At 43.5% G+C, this 27311-nt stretch overlaps 1 protein-coding gene across 1 annotated transcript; it reads left to right on the forward strand.

The window, feature by feature from the left end:
* Positions 1-354: 354 nt before the first annotated feature.
* ASB2 (ankyrin repeat and SOCS box containing 2) lies at positions 355-25741 on the forward strand. Its single transcript, XM_032187553.1, has 10 exons — positions 355-454; positions 6030-6303; positions 7836-7940; positions 11163-11329; positions 11975-12130; positions 14244-14489; positions 16897-17068; positions 20843-21404; positions 24700-24853; positions 25605-25741. The coding sequence occupies exons 2-10, from the start codon at positions 6059-6061 to the stop codon at positions 25739-25741; spliced, it is 1944 nt and encodes a 647-aa protein (XP_032043444.1). The 5' UTR covers positions 355-454; positions 6030-6058.
* The last annotated feature ends 1570 nt before the right edge of the window (positions 25742-27311 follow it).

The raw sequence follows: 27311 nt of genomic DNA on the forward strand, positions 1-27311 counted from the left end.
AGAATTATATGGTAATTTCTTTTCTTTTTTTTTCTTTAGGTTCCAGAAACATGTCCATATATGGTCTACTTGTCAGGGACAATAAATAATGATGTAATAGAAAGGTCAACTTTGTGTCATTTAGTTACAGGATGCTTGATGAAGTGAAGTTCCTCAGATTAATGCAACAAAGAAGAACTTTAGAATGGGAAAAAGTTTCAGCAGTACATCTTCAAGCAGGAAATCTGAGATTCAGAACAACTTATATTTTGGCTTGTATTCGCTGATCATGGGGTGATCCAGAAATAAACTCCAGGCTTCAAAGCGAGAGTGTTTCAAAGCTGTCCTGCAGTTGATCGAAACATCCAGGCAAAGCAGGGAGATGAATACCAACAAGGATTTTCTGAACTAAGACTTAATCAAGGAGATAACTAATTTCAACAATATTATTACCCTTTTATTTCAGAACAAAAAGGTAATGCGAATATGCATGTTTTGAACTTATTTAGCATTTTCAATCTGTCTTTTCTATTTGCTATATCTGTGTAAATGCTTATTCCTACAGCAGTTTGTAACCTAACACCCTAACACAGTTTTGGGAGGTTTTGTGGTTTCCTTTTGTGTTTTTATTTATTTATTTATTTGTTTGTTTATTTATTTATTTTTACAAATAAGTCATACAACACTCACTAGTGTTAAGCAGAGCTGTAGTTCTGTCATTTCCTTATTTTTCTTTTACTTGCAGGTGATGCTTTTATCTTTATCCCTTAGAATAGCTTGCTCAGAAATAATTGTTGTTATTATGACATGAAAAGGTAAAACATAGTGTGCAAGGCACAGTGCAGAAAAAAGATGTCATCAGCAAATAATTTCTTTCATTTTTAAATTTCCAGTTGGTATGACACAAAGCTAATATTGCACTTATTGCTGTGTGAATTAATGCTTTCTGAGAAGAAATAAAAGCATGCAGGTGTATGTATTTCCAGTAAAGATTTTGCACAGAATCACAACTTGATGGCATCATAACCCAAGCCAGACTGATAGGTGACCTGTTTTGACAGCTGGGGCTGGACAAGTAGATTTGTTTGTTTGGAGGATTCCTTTGGGAAGCCTGGCTTTGATCCTCCAGCACTGTGCTATAACTTGACCAGTCTGCATAAGCTGTCATTACAAAATGTGTTTGCCTCTCACTGCAGCTGGACTGCATGATGTGTTGTGCTTCTCATGCCCCAGCTCTGACAGGTCTGATAGGCACTGGAAATCTTTCTCTTTTTAAAATATCATTTGCCTCCCAGCAGTAGTTAACAATATATTTCAAAAGCTGCAGAGATGTCTGGAAACTGACCTAAAATATAGGAAAAAAAAATATATGACCGCTCTAAGTGCTGTAAATTGGTCTAGTTTCCATTGCCAGCAGAAGATCTGGCCTGAAAGGTGCGGCAGAAAGAGCTGAAGTGGAGGCTTGGATTTCTGGGAAGACTTCCAGCCGTGTTTACCTTCCCCCTGTGTGCTCATGCTGCTTTCAGAAGTAAAGGCAAACACACAGAGTGGTATCTGCAGAACCTGGGGCTCACTCACGCCTTGTGAAAAGCAAAAGGAGCAAACCACTCCTCTTCTCTCCCATTTGCAGCCTTTCAAAGACTTGTTTTTGTTTTTTAGATATGTAGTTTATCTCACCCTGTGCCATAAATACTGAGGTCCTGTATTGAGTTACAAGCTGACCGGGTAAACGAAGTGCAAAGGCAGGCAAAGTCCCTGGCTGTGCTCCCTTAATGACCTTGTCACTCACCTGCCACCCTCCTCTGACAGCAAGAAGTAATTCTGCTAATTCTGCTGCCTGGGGTGCATTGAAGGACAGGCAGCCTTGCTAAGCTTTTCTTGAAGGGAGTGCTATCAATGGGGACCAGTTGTTTCAGATGCTAATGGTGTCGAACAGTGCGCTCCTGCATGTTGAGAGCCAGCTGTAATCCTCGTTGTTTATTTATGCTGCACCAGGAATCGCAGGCCCATTCTGCCAAACACTGGATGTTGACAGAGCCCGCAGTCCAAATATAATAGCATCCTAATTGTGTTTGTCTGTGGCTTTTACCACAATGTGAGTGGTTGCCAGTAGTCAGCTGGGAGCAGTACCTCTGCTTTCAGAGCCAGGTACAGCTGCTCGTCGCACGGTGCGGGCAGCACCAGGGCCTGCCGCAACTATGTCCCTGCTGGCCCTACCTGCTGGGCCCCACATGCAGCTGCAGTACCTCTGTGTGGCACAGACCTGATTGCTACATCAAATAAGCTCACTGAAACCAGGGGAGCAAAATTACAAATCAGGTGGAGATGTTGTTTATGTCAGGAGAGCAGGATCAGGCCCGAGGTGGAAATAATGAGGAATTTAGATCCAGAAGATCTTGTCAGACTGAGGTATTAAGTGGTAGCAGAGGCAGCAATATCCTAAGATGTGTCTTTAACAGGAGAGTTCACTAATGAGGCAATTCAGACCTGAAGGCAGAGTGTTCTTCCGTGACTAATACAGGCACTATAACCACAGCTTTAAAAATCAGGTTCTGTTGTTTTAAAGTACAAGCAATGTGTTGTGCTACCTGTCTGTGAGGATGGGCTCTCGGGCTGCCAGAGGAGTACAGGCCAACGTGCAAACCTCCCACAAAAAAATGGAGATAAAGTGGACAATTAAGCGAGCATTTAATTTCTAGATCTGATTCTAATATTTTAGAAAAGCAGTATTGAGGCAAGTAAATAGCTTCATGCTGACTGTAGAAAGATCACTTTGGCTAAACCTTACTTAATCAAATTGGTTCAACCATTCCACCCAAGAAAAAAAATATTTATTTTTTATTTTTCTATTTATTTAGTTTTTTTACATCTTTGTTACTGCAGGTGGAAAATAGGTAGCTTATAGCACATTAGCCTAGTGGGCATTTATAAGGTCGTGGTTGGAGGTTCACTGCTGTCCAGCCAAACAGGGCAGCAGCAGGTGAGTGACTGAGCCCAGCCCAGGGGGAAAGGAGGTTAATCTCCATCCTGCTGCTGTGCACCAGCCTCCAGCGGAGGGCATGCACTTGGGCAGCTACCACAGCTTGCATGGTTTACAGCAGCCCCCTACAAACTAAATCTAGATCACTGTGACTCCACAGCTGCCCACTAAAGCATCTCACCAGAGAATGGCTTCAAACCCAACTTGAATAATCTCTGGGAGGGTTCAGGGCAGCCAAGGATGTCTTTGGCTGTCCGCGTGGGCCTGAAAGCTCCTGCAGCCCCTAGATGTGACCCTCACAGCCACACTGCGGTTGTGCCAGTCAGATGAGCAGCACTTAAAGATTTCTCTATTTCGGGCCCCACAACATTTCTGCCTGCAGGATGAGTCAGTGGTGGGAGCTGCTGCCAGCACTGTTGTTTCTGCACTCCATGGGTCTCCTGTCAAAATATTTAGATTAGTGAGGATCACCAACACGTGGGGGAGGTTCTCCCTTTCCTCTCAAGTGGGTGGGACCCATTTAACCCACACAAGAGTAAGAGGATCAAACAGGAACAATCCCCAAGTTAAGAAATGTTCCTTTTCCCTCACTGTGCCTCAACAAGGAAGGAAACAAAAGGAGGGAGAGGAAGATGTCCGGAAATGGCCTTTGTATCTAGATCTGATAGGGGTTTAAAGGGGCACCTAAATCCGGCCAAGTGTGCTGGAGCATGGAGTTGCGTTGTTGCTGCTCTGCCCCTGTGCAATCAGGATGTAGGTGGTGGTGCTGGAGAGGACACATAAGAGGCATCTGTGCCCCATGCTTCACCAGTGCAGGTTCTTCTCAAAGAACACTTCAGATCTATTCTTGCCTCCTCCAAAGAGTCACTGTGCATCACCTTCATTAGGAGCTTAGGATAAGATCCTGCCCTCTCCACTAACAACTGAGTTTAAGTCTCTGAGTCACCACCTGGGCCAGGCCCCTACATCTGGGCACAAAAGTGCTGGATGTTGCAGACAGGCTCTCTGATTCCAACCCGTGGGTTTCACACAGCCACAGCACTCCACTCACTACGTAAGTACTTAGGCTGTGGGACTGTAAGTGTGCTGCCCAGCATGCCAGCAATTGAGCAAGCCAAACAGCAGCAGAATTTGCAAGGAAAACAAGGCTGTGTCATGGGTTTGGGCTAGCCGTGGGCTGGAGTGCAGCCAGAGACAGGTACTGGAGCAGCTGGGGTATGAGGCGACAGCAGCTCTTGTATAGGAACTGTCAGTAGTTTGATGCCTGGTTTCAGTTCCTTGGGACTGCAAGGGGTCAGAACAGAGCTGAAGTGCACCAGCTCACACTAGAGCAGCCTTCAGAAATCTGGGGAGGGGGAGGGGGAAATAAAAAAAATAAAAATGGTTTGCATTATATACAGGAACAAAAGGTTTTATTTTGACAGTTTTCATGACTGCAAAACACATCCTTCATCATTAAGAGTCATAATGTTGATCTGAAATCTGCTGGGCTTCCCTTTCCCACTTCCTCTGGGGCATGCTTGGAGCTTGAGGGGCCGTGGATGTAGCAAACATGACTGTTTCTGAAGTGAAATGCTTAAATCCAAGGTTTTAAGTTTCTTGTGGCTTGATTCAGGCTCTTGCATTTCTTTAAACACTGTGTGTATACATATATACATATATATACATATATTATGGTTAAAGAAATGACCGTGAGTGTCTTGATGCACGTAGCTATGTCCATTCCCATGTGGGGAGTTATTGTTTCCCCCAGGTCAGGACTGTCTCTCAGCTGTGCACACAGCAGCAAGGGCTGTGGGAGCAGAGCAACCCCCTGGCATAAGCCCCAGGAAGCCAGTCTGCCCTGGGTGACTAAGTGGGAAAGAAAGGTGGAAGCATCACTCCATCAGTGGGGCTCTGGCATGGCAGGGGCGGGGATCCCCATGCTCTGGTATGGTTGCTGGGCCAGGGACTGACACCCCTAGGGGATGAAAGGGGTCCTGACCCCTGGCGGGGGGAGAGGCAGCTTTGTTGAAACCCCACAGATGCACTTAGCCAACCCCTTGCCTATGTGCACCTGTGGGATGCTTCTCCACCATTATATTCTGCTGTCTCCCTGTCCTCCTCTTAAAAGAGCCAAGCTTTCCACCTTATCCCTTGATTTTGGGACTTTGATGGCCAGAATCCTCTCTGGCATCTGGAGTAGATCCTGCTAGAGTATTGTACTGTTCATGGCATTAATTCATCCCTATTACTATTGGAAACACAGCAGTATTTTTGATTGTCTTTGCCTTTTTTGAGTCCATATTATGATGAGGGTTTGCAGTCATTCTGTGATTTCTGAGTGTGCCCTTGTGTTTCCCCCACCTCTCCTTTCCAGATCTCAACCACCAATTTTTAGAAGTGAGTCTTACCATAAGTCTTGAAACTGATGACCTTGAACTTTGTTCTGTGGGCAGCAAAAAATCAGAAGTGAAACTGAGCAGTGTCGTGTCAGAAACTGAACGAGACAAAGAAAGTCACTTCAAAGAATATCTTTGCATGTTGCTCAAGAGATCCCCAGATAGGGTGGAAGAAATTACTCCACAAATTTGCTTTTCCCTGGCAGAGAACCTGTGCTTGCAGAAAACAAGCAGAAAGACAAACCTTGTCCCTAAATTTTCTGCAATTAGAATGAGAAATAACATAAAACAAAACAAACAACAGCAAAACACACACAGAATGATGCCCACTGGTGTTGACCTAAATAAACTCACTTCCAGGCTGTATCTCTTTAATCTGACAAGGATTTCCTTTACTGATTCTTCTCTTGAACTGTGGCAACCAGAAAGAGTAGATAAGAACCTGCCTTCCTTGCAGCAGTTCCCTTCCCTGTTTAATCAACAGATAAATCAGCTACTTTATGTGATAGAAAGGAGTTCATTCAGTAAGTTCATGTGCAGATTTTGGATGATGATATTCTCTCCCTGGTGAAGGATTTCTGAAGTGTTTGCCAGTCAGTCCAGTTGAGGGGCAGAGCTGAACAAAAGCACAAGATGGTTGAATTTCTTTGCTAATTCCAGATTTTCATTACTGTAATCCCCCTTTACAGGAAAGCAAAACAAACATAAAGGAATAAAAATGGCTACAACGGCAGCAAATACCCAAAGACAAACAATAGGCTGTGAGGAATACAGCCTGTACGGTAGCTTGAGCGAAGACGAGCTTATAAAAATGGCCATCCAGCAGAGCTTGGAAGAGGACCCGGTGGGCCAGGCAGCTGCCCAGAGCCACCAGAAGTCAGTGGTGGGGGGCCCTGGCGAGGCGGCCACCCCCAGCCGTGGCAGCAGCCACAACCCTCCCTACCAGCTCTACCCTTGGCAAAGGTGAGTGAGCGCCTGCCCAGGCTGGGCCATCTCGCGCTGCCCGCCAGCAGGAAAACAGCTTCCCCCGTCAAAACACGTGCTTTCTAATTAATGCTGCTGAGCAGCTTCACGCGCTTGGTCTGCAAGCCTGTCATTAGTTTGAAAGCCAGAGCCTGCTATAAATCCAGTGAGGTCAACAATTTACATCCTCACGGTAAAACGAGAATCTGCCCGGAGCTGTCTGGTTTAGGTAATAAATAAAATGAGAAAGGGGCACTGCTGTGTGCTTTCCTGAAGGAAAGAAGCCCTGCTGAAGCCAGCAGTCCCCCTATCCTACAGGGGCACACGTTGCACCAGGCTTCAGCTTCACCAGAGGGAGCACAACATTTGTTATGGGAAAACATAGGAGAGAGGCCAAAACCAGACATATAAAACAGTGTGAGCTGGATACCTTTTAGATACTGTAGAGGATTAATTTCTTTCTGGTCCCAGGCATGCAGCCTTGGAGGCATCCCCTGCTCTGCCACGCTGGGCTCAGGCAGTGACAGTGGGGACCTGCTGGCAGGGGAAAACCAGACTTTGTTCTTCTTTCAGTCTTTATAAGGCAGATTTCTCGAGGGTAAGGGGATAAAAATGTTAGATAGTCACCCCAAGATCAAGGCAGATACAAAAATAGCCTTTCAAACCTTTTTTTTTTTTCCTTTTTTTTTCTTTTTTTTCGGGGGGGGGGGGGGGGGGGAAGGGAAGGGGAGTGCAGTAACTGAAGTTTCTGTTCCTTCTGCCTTCTCATACCTCTACTGTCCTTGCTTGGTTTCCAAGGCTGGGAGGCTTGGGACAATCTGAGGAGCCGTAAGCATGCCTAACAGCTGCAGAACAAGGATGCTTTACAGAGTGCACTCCTGCTCCGGCTGAAGTTTGTGGCTTCTTGGTGTCATTACAGTGCACTTGCACTGTCAGCTCTGCCGTGGGGACCCAATGCTGGGCGGAACAAGGGCTTCTCTGGCCATTTGGTTCTGTCCTCCTTGGGGGTCCTTGCTATTTTACTGAAAGACTGCATCCACTGCTCTGTGCATTAACTTGTCCTGCCTTTGCTGCAGGCCAGCAGCATTTGACCTTTCAGCACAGCAAAAGCCTTTGCAGCTTTGTAACTCCAGGCTTGGAGAACTGCTGAGCTCTTCCACCACCCCAAGGAGTCAGGTGTCTTCCACCCCCTGCTCAGACCTGCCTGTGTGACACTTGGGGAGGTGACAAATGTCACCTCGCCTCGTGCCTGCTTCCTGTGTGGTGGCGGCAGGGTTAAACTCACTCTTGTCTTATATGGTCATTTGAATCCCCTGACGCTTCCTCAGAGGGCCAAAAATAATCTCGAGCTGAGAGAGCAGCTGAATCCAGCGTAGAACAAGCTGTGGCCATCTGCTTTTATTCAAAGCCCTGACCGGCAGGCTTTCTTGCTCCGTCTCTGCGGATGTGTGTCTCTGTTTCTGCCTCAACATGACCTGTTTCTCCTATTCGGAGTATTTCTCTTTATTTCATTCATGTCATCGCCACTCCAGATTGGCAGCCCAGCCAAGAGGCCGTGCTCAGCCTCCCAGCACAGGAGCAGCCTGGGGGGTCAGGCGAAGGTACGACGGCAGCCTGTGCAGCACAGCCCAGCCCGTGTAAGTGCCTCACCTCCTGCTCCCGCTCCAGACCCCCCTTGCTCTCTTCTCTCCCTTCATCCCTCTCCATCCCTCCAGTGCACACTTCCTGGGGACTTTGGGTCACTGGGTAACTCTGGGAAAAAGCAGGGAAAAGAAATATTCTATCACGTTATATAAACAGGGCAGGAAAGTCCTTCAAAGGGATGTTGTATTAATGCTGCATCTTACCTGCCCAAGGGGCAAGGCAGCACATCTGACTTTTGACCGTCCTGGCCACATTTTACTGTTGGCAGAGACCATAAATAAGCTCAGATGACCACAGTCATGGTTGAGGAAAGCAGACAGGCAAGGGGGTAGCCCTGTTCCGTGCCTGGGTGTTGTGGAAGTGTCTGGTCAAAATGGATTTATTACAGCTCTCTGCAGGCAAAGTAAATGAAGGCACCTGCCTTTAGTGGCTAGAGAAATTATTGCAGAAGCATTTCTCTTTGTCCTGCAGAAAACTCCTCCCTGCCTTTTTTATCCCAGTTTGAAACCACTTTCTTCTACCCATCTTTCAAGTCCCTCACTGGTTGCACGCTTGCAGTGACTACCTTTCCACCACTCTACTTCCTTTCCTCTATCACCCATCTCTGTATTCTCCCCCATACCACCTATCACCCATTCTCCCCCATCTCACCCTGCACCCGGGCTGATCCAGGCTCTGTCCCTTGCTCTCCGCTGACATTGCCCTCCCTGACACGTGAAAATCCCTTTCTGCTAGAACATGGAGCCTCCCTTATCCCCATAACCCGACACCTCCTCTTGGTCCCACTGAAATCACACCCTCATGTTAAGTGTTCTGCACTCCTTGCACACCTCTCTCCTTCTCTGTGTGCAATAACTGGAGGGACAGCTTCTTCTGCATCATCACATAACTCAGTAGGGTTCAGTCCACAGTGTGGGCTGGGATAACACTGATAAACTGCCCGTCCTCTGCTTCCAGGTGAAAGCAGAAGTGTGGCAGGGTAGCTACAGGGGAGCATGCTGTCATGGCTATTTTAGGGCCCTGGTCTCGGAGCCAGGCAGGGCAGATTGTTGGCTTCACCTGGAGAGATGTTGCTCCTTCCTGCTTTCTGCATCTCACCAGGCTGCCAGGAAACTGAGGAGCTTCCTGAACCCTCCTGTACTCCTCTGAACCTCTTCTGCAGTGCTCAGAATTGACCCCCCTGTATATCTCTTCTGCAATGTGTATTTATGAGCATGGCTACTGGCATTTGAAATGCAGTAATTCTTTTGATTAGTCTATAAGGTTAAGATTTCATCAGAGATTTGGGCTTCCTCCATAGTCCTAATACACATTTTGTATATTTCTGATGAAATCCAAGCAGCAGAATGGTGACTTTTTTTTTTTTTTTTTTTTTTTTTTTTTTTTTTTAGATAGTTTGGTTTGGTTTGTGTTTTGTTTTGTTTTGTATTTTATAACGGCCAACTATGAGCCAAGCAGAAAACAAGGATTTCACATGGAGATTCATTAAACTTTTTGTACTGATCTGGAATTTGCTTGGCTAAAGCATCCACAACCTGATCCAGCAAACCCCTCTTCTTACTCAGGAATCATTTAAGGTCAAGGATCCCAACAGTAGCTTGCTTCATTCAGCATCTAAGGGCTCAAACTGAACAGTAACCGATTCTTCACACATTTTTAACCCTATCACTGATACGAGGTAGGCTGCTTTCACTGAGGTCCCAGCTAATGTGGTGCACCTTGCATTTTCTGCCTGCAAGCACCATGCACGGACTACTGCCATGGCCCACCTGGCATGCAGTAACTCATTAAGCGCCAGTAACTATCGTGTGCTGAATCCTGAGGTCATGGTGAGCAGCCCAGCGTATGTAACGTGAACCTTAGCACAGAACAACAGATGGCTTCAGCAGCCTTGTGCCAGAGGCTGTTACAGACAAAGATCCCCCACCTCCTCCTCCTGTCCCAGCCAAACGCACTGATTGCTGCTGGCTGACTTCAACAAAATGCTGGATTTCCAGCATTTATATAAAAGTCTCTTATCTATAATTTAGCTGTAGTCCTCAGGGTACCCTGAGAATATGAAGATGCAACAGAAGATGGGACCTCAGCCCTGCAGCAGATCAGGTGATTCCTCCTGGCCAGCAGTGGCCAGGACAGCAGCTGCCTGCTCTGGCTGTTATCTCCTCATGCAAAATGCCTGGCTTTGTCCCCTATCTCCCTTCATTCCACTGCTGCTATTTTTGTGACTCTGCTGTCCTGAGACTGCTGCTCCCAGCTCTAGAGATACAAGTGGCACGAAGGACATTTTCATCTGGGGAATGGTGTCTTTCCCCATTCCTTGGCACACTGCTCCTGCAAGCTGCACTAAATGCAGAGGTTGTACCAATGATGTGGGTTATGAGGACTCCCACGCTGAGCTGCTTATTTTTTCCTGTCTTTAGTCTCACTCCAATATGGTATTTTAGACCTCCTGTCATAATTAGTTTCTGTCTGTTCCCAGTATCACTGCCCTCATCTCATACTGGGTTCCTACCTTGGTGATGCTAACACTCTCCCCGAGACACTCACCTCCCTCCCCAGTCTCTGCCTACAAAGCTGCAATATTTTCTCTACAGAGTTAGTGTGAGCTGCAGGCTCCCCTAGGTTTTCAACAGCCTCATGTTCTCTGTCTCTGAAAATACAACCCTTGTTCATTTTTTTTGCAAGCCCCCATCAGAACTGGAAGGATGCTTGGGGTGTTTGCTGCCCTGGAGCTCGACAATTTGCTGCCTCAGAATAAGGAAGCAGTGGCTGCCTTCTGCCAGCACAGCCAGGCAGAGAAGGACCAGGCACTGGTGCTGGAAGGAGTAGATCGCCTGCTGGATCTATGCACAATTCAGGCTTGGCAAAGGAAAGGCTTGTCAGAGAGAAGCTCACCCGCAGGCTGCTCCTCATGTGTCACTTCTCAGAGCCATGGAGAACACTCCATGATTTTTCTAGGTTTTCACAGTGACTTTATTCTTCTACACCCCATGGAAAGAGATCAGCACCTCCAGACTGTTTCTTCTGATCTGTTGTGAATGGCTAAATTAGAGCAAATACATTTCACCTTTAGAGGCCCCGTAGCTAGAAACAAGTAATCTTAGCATATCAGCTGTAGGGGTTCACTGTTTTTGCCAAATGATACAATGATGTGGCTGTCAAAAGCTTATTGGGAATGAAGGAAATGGTAATCAGGTTTTAATCTTGTTTTAAAGAGAACTTGACCCTGTGGTGGCAGCAATCAAGGATGGAGATGAAAAAGCAGTGTGCAACATGATGAAATCAGGAAAAAACCTTTCTGAACCTAATAAGGATGGCTGGATACCCCTACATGAAGCTGCATACTATGGCCAAGTGGGTTGCCTGAGTCTGTTGCAAAAAGGTCAGTGAAATTAAAACTAACTAATTACAAAAGGAGGAAGAAGAATATGAGTATACTAAAAAGCAGAATTAGCACCATCCCTATCCTTTTCTTGGACTGTGTGTGAAGCTTTTCTTCAACCTCTATGAGTGCATATTAAATTTAACATTGTCTTTGAGGATAGTTTAACAGACTTATGCCCATAAGAGCTAGGATCTTCAGGAAAAAGTGATTCCTGGATAGATCTTGCCAAGCCTGAGACTTCTCACAGCAGTCTTGTAGCTGGGACCTTGGCTGTTGCAAACTGCTCAGCCACCACAGCAGACATCAGTGTCGCTTGTTAGCACCAGCTTCAGAGCCAGCCCAGCACCTCTTTCCACCTCTCTGAAAGTGGTTAACTACTGTAATTTGTTTTCAAACTGCTGCTGAAGTGCAGTTACTCAACAGGATTCTGCATCATCAGTGGCCTAAACATTGTAATCTAAGCTAGTGACTGATCAGATTCATAGTAACTTTAGAGTATATTCTTAACTTTGTTTGCTGAAAACAAAAAGAGGAATAAACAAAGGAAACTCACCTAAAACTGTAAGGATGGAAGGGTGATGGTGCTGCAGATACTTGTGCACTACCTGCCATGGTGACTTTGGTCTCTTGGTTTCTTCACAGCGTACCCTGGCACCATTGACCAGCGCACCCTCAATGAGGAGACAGCTCTCTACCTGGCTACCAGCCGGGGCAACCTGGACTGTCTGCTCACCCTGCTGCAGGCTGGGGCCGAGCCCGACATCTCCAACAAGGCCAGAGAAACTCCACTCTACAAAGGTAAGGGTGGTGCTTCCAGGGATGATGAGCTCTTCTGACACCGCCAGGGGAGAGCTGTAGGTGCTCGAAGGATCAGACACACCTTGCTCACCTCAGACATCTTGGCTGTCATGCCCTGAGGCTGAAACTCACCAATTAACTCATTTTGCACCCCCTGTCCAACAGTCCTCTATCTCCTATGTCTGACCTGCCATGTCATGGCCTCTCTTTTCATTCACACCAGAGACATTTTAGATGCTGCCCTGGGGGCATAGGCTGTAACGTGGTGCTGAGGGTGGAGTGCATGGTGCTCAGTGGGCTTCTCAGCACAGGGAGTCCATGCAATGTCCCAAACTTCGGGAAAGCAGAAAGCTGGATAGTACTGGAATATATATGCCTTTCCAAGCAGTTGGTCCTAAGTAGCTGTTCGGTGTGGGAGTGTATCAGCTGTAGACATGCCAGTGATTCATAGACTGGGCCAGGCCAGGCTGTGTGCTACAGGAGATGTATAAAGTTGTAAACAATTCAGTGAAGCAGATGAAGTGTTTAACATGGACATACTACATTGCTGCTGGTCAGAGAGAATGCTTTCTTCAGCAGAACAACATCTGATTTATGATATCACAAGGATTCAGAGGACATGAACTCTCACACCTTTGTGTCCATCCCCTTTGACTGACTGTTTCTGCCATAACTATTTTTAGTGCTCTAAGACATTAAATAGCAGATATTACTGCTTTCAACAGCAACCTTGCCTCCAGCTTTGGATGTCTGGCACTAGACCTGTTTAGTTAAAAATGCCTTAGCTGTAAAATTCTGGCTTACAGTCTGTCAAAGGAAAGTTCTTCTACTGTGGCTGTTCTACTGTGTGTTAAACACACAGCAACAGTGGTAGTAGCAGGTAGCAGTGTTAGCAGTAATAGTAGCAATAATAATAATGTGAACGCACCCTTTAACCAGAGAAAAACTATTCTTCAGAATATACAAGTCTTTATGCAAAACCTTCTGGCCCATCCTCTAATAGAAAGAGTGACAAATTTGAAAGGCAAATTAACCATCCCTTGTGTGTTAACAAATTTAGTTCTGCAGAGCTACCATGCATAGGTGATTATAATAATGTCTATTCAGATCGTTGCTTTCAGTACATGTGAGCGACACCTGTGTATGGAAGAGAAATCCATGTCCATGTCCCAAGGGAAGAATCAAAACCAAAAAAGGACCACTGTGAGAAAAAGGAACTATTATATAAAACAAAACAAAAACAAAAACGCAATTATTATAGAATGTGCTGGCCTACCTCTCTGCACATTGTAGAACAAATGCTACAGGGGGGTTGTAAAAGTTTTTGATTATTCTAGGTGCCTTTAGTTTAGGGTGCCACAGTCGAAGTGTATAATAAGGATCAGAAGCCTCATGATTTGGAATTCAAGAAGCAACGTGACAAACTGATGGAATAAAAATCAGTAAAATACTATTAATTACCAAGAAAACACCATTAGCTTGGGATGGTCCTGAGTTGTGAATTGTTGCAGGCTGAGAGAGTGCTACTGACTCACTCTGTTATTATTTTCTAAGGATCTTTTTCTGGCCACTCTTGTGTTTTTGTTTGTTTGTTTGTTTTGTTGTTGTTGTTGTTTTTGTTTTGTTTTGTTTTTGTTTTGTTTTGTTTTCATTTTTTTGTCTATATAGAACTCTATTTGTAGTTCAGAACAATAAGATCTAGAGGCACTTTGCTCAGAATTTGCAAATACAGCATTCAGGTCATGTGATTTCTATGATTTGTTCATTCTTCATAAATTATCTCTCGTCCCTTGTCCCCTCCCTGTGTCACTGTGATGTCCAGCTGGTACAGATGTGCTGGGCCAGACCCTCCTTAGAACTAGGCTTGGCACAAGTTCTGCACATAGCACAGCCTCCCCCAGCTCTGACTGAAGATTGGCTTCACTGCCACATCCCTTCCAAGCCCCAGACAGTGTCATCTGGCAGCAGCCTTAGCCATCATATTGAATGAGATGGTCTTATTCAATATGGCCAAGTTGTGTTATATTGCCTTGTGCTACATGAGGTGGATACCCACAACACCTAATATCTTTTCAAAAGCTTGTACTGATCACTTCTCTTTTCTTCAAAACAGCCTGTGAGCGCAAGAATGCAGAGGCCGCCAGACTTCTGGTACAGTACAATGCCGATACCAATCACCGTTGCAATCGAGGATGGACTGCTCTCCATGAGGCTGTTTCCCGAAACGACCTGGAGATTATTGATATCCTGGTGAAAGGTGGTGCCAAGATTGAGTCTGCAAACTCCTATGGAATCACTTCTTTATTTGTGGCAGCTGAGAGTGGGCAGTTGGAAGCTCTGAGATACCTAGCAAAGTGTGGTGAGTAGAGTTGTGCCCTTGACACACCATTACTCATTTCATCCTTGATACTTCAAAGTTCCCATTACTTTTCCCTGGCTCAGCTTTTCTATCTCCAGACAAAGACTAGCCTGTAGAGCTGCTGAACCCCTGTTGCTCCAGATGGCTGGATTTTGTAGGGTCTTTCAGAGAGCACGATCTAAACAAATGCACTTTAGCATGCATTCAAGGTCACCTACTTCAGGAATTAATATGATGCTCTCTAATTGCTTGACAGCTTTCAAAACCTGTATTGCTGTGCATATATAGCTTAAATCCAATTCATCATAGAAGAAAACTGTAGGTGGTAAGAGATGGCAGAAGTTGAATATTAGCCAGCCCCATCTGCTCATGAACATGTACACTGATGGGCATGGTTATCTCTCCTCCACTAATGAATCCTGCTGGAAATAGATAGAGCACTATTGTATAGTTAATGGATTTACACCTAGGAGAAGCAGACAGTCTCCCTGATGTTTATGAGTTTAAACATATAAGCAGCATGAATTTTTTTCTAGCTTACACAAAATCTAACTTCTACTGCTCCAGACATATAAAACAGCTTTACAATAAGCACAGACTTTTTTACTACCGTTCTGAAGAATATTTTATTATTGCTGTGGACTACTACCTTCGATGTAGGTAAGAATTAAGTCCTGCACTTGTGAAATGAGAGTTAAACAGCAATGAAGATAAGAAAAACTTCTAAATCAGAACCGCTAAGAAATATATGAGAGTCAGGGAGAAAAAAAAAAAAAAAGAAAGAAAAAAAAAAGTGTTCTGTTGTCCAGCTAACATTGTCAAGTCAGTTTTATATGACCATTTAGTCCATCAGACTGCCTACAATTTTAGAAACTAAGATGGAATGTGATTTATGTTTCAACTTTGATAGATATTATGAGTTTCTTAAAGTTCAATTTTGAGAAAAATACACAAGAGAAAATCCAATAAAACTGTCCAGTTTTTTCAAGCCCTCAAAAGCTCCTCTGAGAATCCCAGAAATGATATCACTGCATTGTTTACAATGAGCAATGTTCATCATAAAAAAGGTATCTTTTTCATTTCTTTTTCATTAAGAACTTAGTCCTGTGTTATGTTTTGTCACTGCAATTCTCCTGATGTTTCCAGCTACAACATCTTCAAAGGGCCAAACACAACACAGATGTTTCATTTTGGGGTGAGAGCATAGGGAAATGTTCTCTTTGGCAGGGATTTTTCATGATCAAACGGGAGACTGATTGACTCCTTTATTGGCGTTTAGAAGCAAAACTCCAGTGAACTGTCACTCCCATTTAGGATGCACATAGAGCAGCCTTTCCCAGGACAGCATGGTAGAGTATATTGCAGTCAAAACTCAGTCTGCCAGGCCTTAAATATCTAGCACAGAAAAAAAAAAAAAGCAAGATTCCAAACTATTTGTGGCCAAATAGTACCAGGGATTGGTTTATTCTTGCTTGTTGTTTATTAAGACAAGCACCCACTAGAGTACATGAAAAAGTGCCCCAAATACTCTAGTAGCTCATCAATAATACTTATCTTTTCTTAGGTAAAATTCACCATTTGGGGCCTAAGTTGAAGCCTCATAAAATGGAAAGATAAAGCTTTAGGTGCTAAGTTTTTAAATGAAATATTCATTAACTAAGACTTGCCCAAATGAAAGCTGATTAGAATTCTTGTTCATAACTATGCAGATGTCTTTATAAAATCCTATTTTAAACTGTATATATACAAAAATTGAAATATATTATAAATAGTATAAATGTACATACGTATGTAACTACATAAATATATAGATTATAAGCAATTTCAAAATGAAATAAATATATAAATCATAAATACATAATCATAGAATAATTTACTTTGGAGAGCTACTATTGAGGTAATTTAGTCCACACTTCTGCTCAGGAATATTATATATACATAGTGTAAATATCTAAGTACTAATGGAATCATTGTGTCCAAAGACAAGGCCATGTTAAATAAAGAACAAGCATATTTTAAAGCATTGTCTTTGAGATACAGCTGAATGGAGCCTCCATTCATAACTGGGATCTCATGTTTGACACCCACTGTGTGTTTTATCCTGAGAATATCTCTGCTTTCCTAGAGTGCATTTTCACTTTATCACTTTACTTTTCCCAGCAGTCTCTGAGTAAGAGTATGATTCCCTGTTTAAACTCTCCCTCATAAAATTCACATCATAGTAAAATCCAGTGGAGATCTATAACTGTATCACATTGTCATTTTGCTGTGATAAGACTTCATTCACATCCTCCTTCTGCACATGGTGTAGCTCCAGTGTCATGGAGATTTGTGTGTTCATTCAAAGTATGTTGCTCCCCATCTTATTTTAACCTTCTGGTGCTACAAAGATGTTCTTCCTTCCTAGGTGCTGATATAAACACTCAAGCCAGTGATAATGCCTCTGCTCTTTATGAAGCTTGTAAAAATGGACATGTACCTATTGTGGAGTTTCTTTTGTCCCAAGGAGCTGATGCTAACAGAGCCAATAAGGATGGCCTGTTACCTCTTCACATAGCAGCCAAAAAAGGGATTTGCGAGTAAGTTTTAGTTAATTTCATAATTTCATCTTTTAGATAAAAATACGAAGTCCTTATGAAAAGGAGAACATAATGTTCCAGATCCAATTCTGAGCACTGCAAGCAAGGGAGCTGCCGCTTTCAGAGCTTAGGCTGGAAATCATAAACTGAACAGAGTGTGTTTTCCGGATGGGGTGGTGTGAGCAAGGATGTGAGGTGAAAGGTCCCTTTAGCTTTGACAAGACATCACCTATTACAGCTAAATAACCTCATGTATCTTGAGAGTGGATTAAACTGAGACTCACAAAATATGCTTGAGAAAGAATAAAAAAGCATCTGTATAGCAGGTTAGTACTCAATAGCTATCACAACATAGCCTAGTCTGCAATCATTTTCCTACATAAATAAGCCCGTAGTAATTTTTCTCCACAAGCATAACATGCTGCATTCATCTCTGGTGTGTTCAGGTTTTATTAGCCATAATTCAGCTGCTGACAGCAGGAAGTGGTTAAATGAATCTTTAGGGCATTAGTGAGATTGTTGCTAGACTATGGTGTCCAGTTCTGGTATCCTGCCTTTTAGAAGGCTTTCAGGAAATTGGAAAAGCTTCAGAAAAGAAGTACAAGGATCACCCAAGGTCTGGAAAACATGCTTGTTAGTGAGTGATTAAACACTCTTTCATGGAACAGACAAATTCATAAAAAGATACTTTTTTCTTTTTTTAAATTAAATGTCTTTGGGATAGAACTGCTTATATTCTGTAAACACTGAGAAAAGTACCTAATGGAAAAAATGATCTGGAATTGAGCAGATTTACCAGTCCTCTGAAGTATTTTTTTCTAATGGGAGAACACGGTCCTGCCTGAAATAAATGACAGCAGTTTAGGAGATGTTGTCTAGGGGTGGGATTGTTGTGCTGTCATGTAAGTAGTGCTTCCCTGTCTCTTTCAAGACCCAATAGGAACTGACATTGCAACCTGCTTATGAGTCTGAATTCCTGAGCATTTCTTTCTGATCCCAGGGTGAGCTCTAGCTAACACCCCTGGTTGCAGTGACAGACCCCTTTGGTGACTTGAGTGGACTCTTCTGACTATAGCAATTTCCGTCAAAATCCTTTAAGCAGTGATGAAAAGAGGGAGTACGTCCAGCTACAGAGGCTGTTTCTAGATAGTAAAGCTATCTTTGCAGACTGCTATAGCAGATTCTTATGTATTTCACAATGTCTTTTTACTTCACAATGAAAACTTTTGACAGCACTACACCTCCCCACAGTATCTTTTCTCTTAGCATTTTGGCCCATTTGGGAATCCCAATTACACTTCTCAAATCACTTTCGTAGACCTGAGGATATTTATTTTGTGCAATTGCAGTAGGCCTGCTTCTTTGTGGAAGCTGTATTCAGAGGGCAGCCCAGTGTGAATTTACGTAATTGGTTTATATGCTTCTAGCATGTACATAAATATCTTGCATAGACTAATACAGGCACAATTCAACATTTTCTCCGGGGTTTGACTTACAAAGACAGTTTCTTGAAAACAAATGCATTTTAGATGAGAAATGTGCCAGAGACAAAAACCAGCTCCAGTCGCTCACTTTCAAAAAAGTTAATCCAACAATACAGTAAATTGATCCGAATCCAATCTGTATAGAGAGTCCAGACCAGCTCTCTTAATCTATTCTTCCCCTCAGTAGATCCACACCACAATCTGAAAACAAATTTACATGGAAAGTCAGCAACCTGAGTCCATCCATATATTATGAAATAAAGGGCCTAATTCAGAGGTCATGTCTATCCTTGCTAACACTGAGCAGCATAAATGAGACCAGAATTCAGCTCAAACTCTGTGTTTGTTCACTTGCAAAAGTCTGAGCAAAAATTTTTGTGCACAACTGCCCAACTGCTGCAAACAGAACTGCAAGAGGATGAAAAAAATAAAAAGATCTCTTATAAATATTTATCTAAATGACAAAGCTTTAGCCCAATTGGCTGATTGTTCTTAATTCCTTTGGTATTCGGTAAAATAACACCCTTCATGGTGACCTCTCTTTGTTGTATTCCTGCAGATTTAATACGTAATTCTGCAGGAATTCCACGCTTCAACTTTTTGCCAGAGCATGAAGGCTCCCTACCATCAAAAAGCAAAGAATGTAGTCTCAGGGCTCAACTGTCAACTCTTGTAGCTTGGTGTTTGTTTATTTTAAATGACACCTTGTCAATACTGACATGAAATTCATAAGGGTCATCTCATCAGCTGTAGGACTGAAGGCTCAGTCTTTCACAGGATCATTCAATGCATCACAAGCAAAGTTTTTTCCTGAGACTAGGGCTTATATTTTACTTAGTTCGATATGTAAATATACGTTTGAGGGCCTAGTGCTGGAACCAGCCGTTGAAGCCCAGCTGAAGATGTGCCATATTTTAAAGGAGAGAGGCACTACTCATCAGGAAACTGAGCTCTGCATGTTTGTTAGAAGAGCTGTTGAATGCCAGGTAGAGTCATCTGCATGAGAGGAAGAGGAGGAGGTGCTTAACTTTCTGTCTGCCACAAGTCCCTTTTTTAGATGTCCCTGTCTCTGCCGGCATCCCATAGGGAGCATGGGCATCTCCTGGCATAGCAGGCAGGCTCAGGTTGGATGGTCCATACTCTCTTCCTAGATCTATCTTAGGGTGACTGTCTGTATTTACAGAATCAGGATAGCACCTTAGCTAAAACACACAACTTTATGAGCAGGAAACCAGGGTTTAACCCATGGGTCTGGTTATGTAGCTCCAGTGACACTTGTGGTGACATAAAATGCTCATGGGTTTGCAATGGCAGGGGCCTTGTACATCATATATTTGAAAATCTGATTACGTAATGAGAGCAGCATGATTTATGTTGCAGTGCTAAAGGCTGCATCACACTTTCCAATAGCAATCCCTGGTTACTGGGGTTTAGGACTTGGCTGTACATTTTTTCTCCCTGGGCTAAAAGCATGGCAACCAGCCTAGAAAATATTTGTGTTTCTTTTTCTCCCCTTTCCTAATTATCTTTTTGGCTCCCCATGATCTGGGATGGATGTTGATAGCCCCATGGATTTGCCACAGCCAAAAGCTGCACAGTGAGGTCCTCCAGGACAGGGCTCAATCAAGGGTAATAACTGAACTGTAAAATCTGTCATGGAGGTCTGGAAACCAAATATATAGTTTATCCCAGCTCTGTCCCACAGAGAAAGGTTTGATTTCATCCTTTTTCTGGTCTCAAGCCTCTTGCTGCAGCTGTGACCCATGAGGCCTTCCAATGTCTTGTGTGGGTGAGCACTCAGCAGCAGAGCAATCATGATGAAGGTGGGGACATACAACCCCTCTTTCAACAAGTCCGGCCTACTTCCTCAGGCAGTTCTTCTGGCTCCTACCCACAGTTAAGTGGTAGAGGTGCAGAACATATGTGAAAGCCCATCTGGGTGTCTGCCTTTTGGGTTGTGGCACAGGAGTGAGTTACAGCGGGATAGGTGAGGAGGCAGCACATTGTCTCTTCTGTTGTAACTGCCCCTGTGGCTGTCAATACTTCACAGAAATTGGGTGATAATTTCGAAAAGTTTGCTCCTCTCTGAAAGAGGAGTCACCTAACTCACATTTTCATAAAGGTAAGAACATAGGGAGATGAAGACAGGTTTCAAGTTCACACTCCGGTTTTGCTCTGAGTGAGTTGTTCCTGTGCCAGTTAGTAGGCTCTTAAGGTTACAACCACAAAGCGAGGATTTGCAGTAGATCCACTAGAGCTCACCACTGCTCACTGGCTCTCCATCCATCAGGATTGTCTCCATGCTGATCCCCGTGACCAGCCGCACCCGTGTCAAGCGTAGCGGCATTAGCCCCCTTCATTTAGCAGCTGAGCGCAACAACGATGACATCTTGGAAGAGCTGATTGATGCCGGCTATGAGGTGAACACCAGCCTCTCCACTGAACGCTCCTGCCTTTATGAGGACAGACGCACCACCCCCCTCTATTTTGCTGTTTTTAACAACAATATCTATGCCACAGAGCTCCTGCTGCAGGCTGGAGCCAACCCCAATGTTGACCTCATCAACCCCTTGCTCATCTCCATCCGCCACGGTTGCCTGAAGACCATGAAACTGCTTCTTGACCACGGAGCAAACATCAATGCCTATATTTCGAGCCATCCCACCACATTTCCAGCAACCATCATGTTTTCAATGAAGTACCTTTCTGTGTTGAAGTATCTCCTGGATCTGGGCTGTGATGCAGTTTCCTGTTTTCAGTGTCAGTATGGAAATTGCCCACACCCTGCATTAAATTACAGACGGGACAGACTTAATGATCCTCAGCTGTCCACAGAACCAACTGTAATACAGGTAAGCACAGCTTAACCTACCTTTAACACTTCTGAGGACCTCTCTCACCTATACATCTTTATAACTCCATGTATTTCTTTTCCCACGTTTCCTGTGAGAGAAGTTGCCTTTAGTCCTACTTTACTTACGTAAAAATAAGGCTTAATAAGAGTATGTGAGAGCTCCAAGTCCATGTTCAATGAAGTGGGGAGAGCGGGGAGAAGGAGAGGGGAGATAGGCAAAATCTGCTGTTGCCCTAGCCTAAATTTCAGGTGAATTATAGGCATCTTGACAGCTTTTGCTGTCAGATCCACAATACTCTTTTCCTCTGGACCTGAGGTGCCAGGAGTGAAGCATGTTTTCTTGACAGGCAGTGTCAAATGGGCAATGGAGACATGCCTGTATTTCTCACCCTGTAACACCTGTTTTATCTAATAGAGAATTTAAACTCATGGTTAAATTAAAAATGTATAGTCCTTCACTTTATGAGGGTAAACTAGTGAATGTAAACTGGAAAAGCAGCCAGGAAGAGGGTGTATAAATCACTACATTAGCTACATGATTGCACATTATATTCAGTTTTCAAACAAGATTAGGAGATTTAGATCCATGACTCCATATCTTCAAAGCCACCTACAGGTTTTAGATGACCATGTCTTACATGTGTATCTCTGCAGTCCTTTCCAAATATCAGCCACCATTTGCATTGAGCTGGAATTGGATTTTCAGTCCCCATAATCTCAGATTTCACTTTTTTTTTGGTGTGTTATCTTTTCCTGTTGATTCCTTCCAAAATATCTCAAGGAAAATCTGACACTCCAGTCCAAATTTACTATCCTTCAACATAAGACACTACAAAAACTATCAGCACGGCAGTTCTCTTTCTCTTTTGCAAAGCATTAGGGAAGCAATAAGTCAACTCCTGTATAGATTAAGTATACTTTTGTGTGATTTAGAAGATAGTGTCACTTAGGCCAAAGAAATGATCACCAATAAACCGAATCATCTCTGAGTCTTGAACCATGATAAGGTAGGACTAGAGTGAAAGAAGGCTGGAGCTCCAAGGCGAAGAGAGCGGATTTGTCTGTACCCCCTGTGATATCCTGTCCACACAAAAATTGGTCTGTTTTTACTTAATTGAATGTGGTATTGCCTTCTGGATGTCACCTAACACAGGTTAAAAATAACCTGTAATGAAATATTGTGTCACACACAAACAGAGCCGTCACCTCAAAAGTCAGACCACATGAGGCAGAAGAAGCAAAAGCTGTGTAAAATTGTATCTGTGCCTAGAGAGAGATTGTTGAGGGACAAATACACATGGAGCAGAAAAAAAGTGATGCCTTCCCTCCAGTATTAATTTAAAATTGCTTCTTAGTGCTAGGTTTCTGGCTAATAAAAGTAAGGCTTGTCTGGTCTAGCTTTGTGACGTGGCTCTGATATGGTTTGTATTCTAAAATACAGAACGTCACATGAAACTGTAGCTTTTCTACACAAAAGATGTGCATTTCTTATTTTCCTGTGTGGAATTACATAAGGAAAATAAATCTGAATTAGTCTTTACACAGTAAAGACTATGAGCTATTGGAGGTGGATTTGAAAAATACTTAGCTATAAATCATTATTGCTTCTACTGAATTAGTGTTTCCTGGAGAAAGCGAGTGCAGAAAAATGCATGCTGTCTCAGTCCCCATTTCCCGAATTGCAGTGTCAAAACCATGGACGTGGGGAGTGAAGCAACCTACTGCCGCGAGAGGGCATTCGGGGGCCTGCCAAGACTTCAGGCAAAGTATGTTCCGAGTCCAGAGTCACTCTGTCCCCGAGACAATTCCTCTGCCTGTAGTTGCAGTTTTGCATTATTTTGCTTCAGTTTGCTCTGCTTGCTTTCTTGTAACATGTTTTGAAACCTTTTTAATCTGGAAAACATTTTCGTAGGATGAGCTCGTGAATAGGGAAGAGAGAAAAAGACAGGCAAAGTCTCTGGCAGAGACAAGAGGAGAGCAGTAAGATCTGGAGTTTTATTACTCTGAAATTGTATCCTCATTTAAATTCTGTCAAAGTGGAGTTACTGCTTGGAGGTGTAGTGCAGAGCCCCAGTTTGCACGCTGTATGTGTAACTGCATGGTAAGGGCATACACTGGAGAATGTCAGATATGCCAAACTGAATTTCCTATAAACAATTTGGTAGAAAACTCTGTGTTGCCCACTGGGAGCCTCCCAACATTACTATATTTAATTTTTCTGACAAACATTACATGGGGATGCTCGGAGAAACAAAGCCAGAAGAACAGTAAACACCTCTGAGGATGCTCTCACCTGGAATTAAATGACCTTATAATTCTCTACAGCTTTATTCTTCCTAGGTGCGCTAATATTTTATTTCTGAATAAGAATATCCACAGAAAATCTTAATGCATTCTGAGTTAGTGCCCATACATGCACAGTCAAAGGAGATCTAGTTACAGGAGCTTAAACTGAAAGAGGTTTAGTCTGGTGCATTTTCTTTCTCATCTGGGGTGGGCTTGGAAGGTGCAGACAATTTCAGTGACTAAGAAGATGGATGGTGCTTAAGTCACCATTATTCAATAGTGTCCAGCTATGTGTCTGAGTTCTCATCCACACAGCATGATTTAGTTCATCTTAACTTATCTGACTGCTCATATGCAGATAAATCCACAGATATCTTCATCATATGCAGCACCCTAACAGAGATAGATGGAGCTGTCTGGTATAACACATGCATTTAAATCAAAGTGGGAAGGCAAATAACTATTTTTTTGAAATGACACTGCTTAAAGTCAGCTCTGTGCTTCAGTATTTCCATAAGCAGCCCTCCATGCTAAAGCTCTGAGTACTCTGCAGCTTGCCCTGTGGGCAACAGATGCCAAGAAGAGAAAGGGACCCAACATGCTGGGTCACAGTGCCCTGAGCTGCATGCACCTTGCAGCAGCTCCCTCATCTGCTAAGGGCAAACCTCTGAGGGCTCTTCTTCCTACACATTCCCCTGGTAGTAGAACTGTCAGACCCTGTAAACAATTCAGCATCCTTTCTGTGCTCCAGAGATAGGACTCCAGCAGGGTTTTATGTCCTCCTGTAGCTGCAAAGAGAGGATTCTGTCCTCAGTTGGGAAAAAAAAAAGGGGGGAAAAAAAAAAAAAAAAGCATTAGTAGAAGTTTTCCCATGGTAAACTGGAAATAGCCTTCACAGCTGGTAGAAATTTGGGACCAAACAAGTAGCTGGGATTGTTGCTGTTGTCATAGCTTCTGAGGGTGTATTCATCTCTCACTGACTGTAGTGAATCTCTTTTTTCTTGAAGTTTTGTGACATGGTGTCTACTCCAGAGATGAGTCGCTGGGCTGGGCCAATTATTGATGTTCTCCTGGATTATGTGGGTAACGTGCAGCTCTGTTCCCGTCTCAAGGAGCATATAGACAGCTATGAGGACTGGGCTGTCATTAAAGAAAAAGCAGGTATGGTCACTCAGAAGAGAATCCACCATTGGATTCAAAATGTCAGTCACCATCTCCTCTTAGAGTTTTCATTCTTCCTGTTGAAAAGTCCTGTAGGTTTTTAACCTGATCTCTGCAGGACCAGACAGTCAGTATTCATCCCTTAAACTCAGAAGAATTTCCCTACTGAGACTGATTTACATTTTGGACCAGTTATGAAGCACTAGAAATTGCTGGGTTGCAATTCACTCTGATGTTCAATCCATCAGCTGTGGATCTGTCCCACTGGAAAAAAGCCTTTGCAGTGCAGGAAGGCTTATTTAGCTTCACCTGGGATGCAGGCAGATCAGCGTAAGCGGCCAGCATGACCATCTCCAGAGCAGGCCAGCAAGCACCAGTGGCTCTCCTCAAATAGTCTTTCTCACAGGATCCAAAGTCTTTCCTAGTCATTATCAGAATTAGTTGTCCATCACCAAGCTAAACTGGGAAGGTTTTGCATTTATTTTCAGTGGGGAGGAGGAGTACTGTGAAGCAGCTTGCTTAAGTCCTCCCAGAAAGCCCACTGCTAGGCTGAGATGGGATACAGCACCCATCCTCCAGCCCTGCTTCCTTTCCTACGCCATGAATGAGCAGCCACTGATGCCAGACACATTATCTCTCCATTACATAAGTCCCATTTTTCCTCCTCCCATTCTCCTCTTGCCACTGTCCCAGCTGTCCCTCTCAAGTTCAAACCTGCTCTGCTCATGTTTCTGACCTGCCTCTCTTTCAGAGCCCCCACGACCCCTTGCCCATCTTTGCCGTGTCAAGGTACGAAGCCTGATCGGAAGAAACCGCATTAAACTTATTGACACCTTGCCTCTCCCGCACAGACTGATTCGATACCTACAGCACGACTACACGCAGTGACCTCAGGCATAGCAGACATGCAGCGGCTTCCCGGCACGGCACCTGACACCATCAGCATGGTAAGGGTGCACGCCACGCGCAGTGGAGAGGAATTGCTGCTGGCTTGGTCAAGTGCACTCCAATGATTAATCTAAAATCTAAAAGAAATATGCTTCTGGAGCACAAGTAAGAAGAAAATGGAGGAGGCAGATAAACATTAGGTTTTGCGGGAGAAAACACATGTGATTCACCTCAGAGCTTGGTCTGCAAAGAAAAAGAAATGAAAGGCAACTCTGAAAAATGAATAGTGCTGAAGCAAGTACCAGTGGGAGACTGAAAGGTATCCTGGGGTCTAGTGGAGCTTAGCATCCTTGCTGTGATCACAATTCAGAAGTTGTCAAGAGTCAACGTATTTGGGAAAACAATCACATTTCATTCACTGACTGAGATTTTTATTTTAGTTTCTACTCTATGTTTTGGATTTCTGCTCAGTGTGCTGATTGCTGATTCTCTGATAGTTTGACACCAGCTTGTTAACACTTATACTTTTATTTTTTTGGACCTTTCTTATTGAGTAGAGTACTTGATTTCTGAACATTCAAAGCTCAGAACTTTATGCTGATGCTGAGTCCTTTAACACTCAAGGGAAGGTTTATTTAAGAAGGGTGTAAGAATTGCATTTACACACAGCAAATACAGTTCATGTTGTATTACATTTACAATAAGAAGAAGATGAAATTCTGCTTGAGAGAATTTTCTAGACTGGGGGACTTGAAAGAAACTCTGAGCTCTTTTTTATTTTTTATTTTTCATTTCTGTAAATTAGAAGTAGCTGCACTGTAAACAGTAGCTTGAGTCTGTCATGAAGCTGATGTCAGAACAGAACAAAGGCCTAGAGGAGCATCAACAGTGACAGAGAGAAAAGAGGCAAGGTGTATAGGGAAAGACAACACTGCAAAGCCAACTTTATCTGTTGTTCCACTGGAAGATCTCATACCTATGAAATCCAACCTCTCTTACCTCCTTGGACCTCTGTGGCTATAACAGTACCATCACTGGAAGAAAAGAGGGAGTATCTCGAAATGAGGAAATGCAGACTTTGAGATTTAAAAAAAACAAATGCACAAAATTAGGCATCTAAAACTTTATTCAGATTCTTAAACAATGCCAAGTTGCTTGTGCTAGGTGTAGTTCCACTGAAGCCAATGGGATGACATTTGGTGTCAGATATTACTGAGGCAGAATAAAAGTCCAAGGATTTAGCCCTGAATTTCCTGACTTTGGAAGTCTGAAGTATCTATTAGCTCCCTTTGACACTGATGAAAGTTATTATCTCAGCTTCTTTGAAAATTAGGTCACCTATTTACAGCTCAGATGCACAACTGATTTATGGCAGCTTAACAAGTTGCCATCTATCAGCTGAACCACCATAATTGTCCGTGAAATTCTTTTATTGAAGTTTTTAACAAGTCACAATCCCGCACAGCTGGGGAGGCTGAGGAGCCCACGAAGGGTTATTGGCAGTGTCTGCAGCTCAGTTGACAGGTGTGCCTTGCTGAACCGCTGCAATTTGATGCATGCCTCGGTCCCA

This window comes from Aythya fuligula, chromosome 5 (assembly GCF_009819795.1).
Source record: "Aythya fuligula isolate bAytFul2 chromosome 5, bAytFul2.pri, whole genome shotgun sequence".
Classification (NCBI taxonomy): domain Eukaryota; kingdom Metazoa; phylum Chordata; class Aves; order Anseriformes; family Anatidae; genus Aythya; species Aythya fuligula.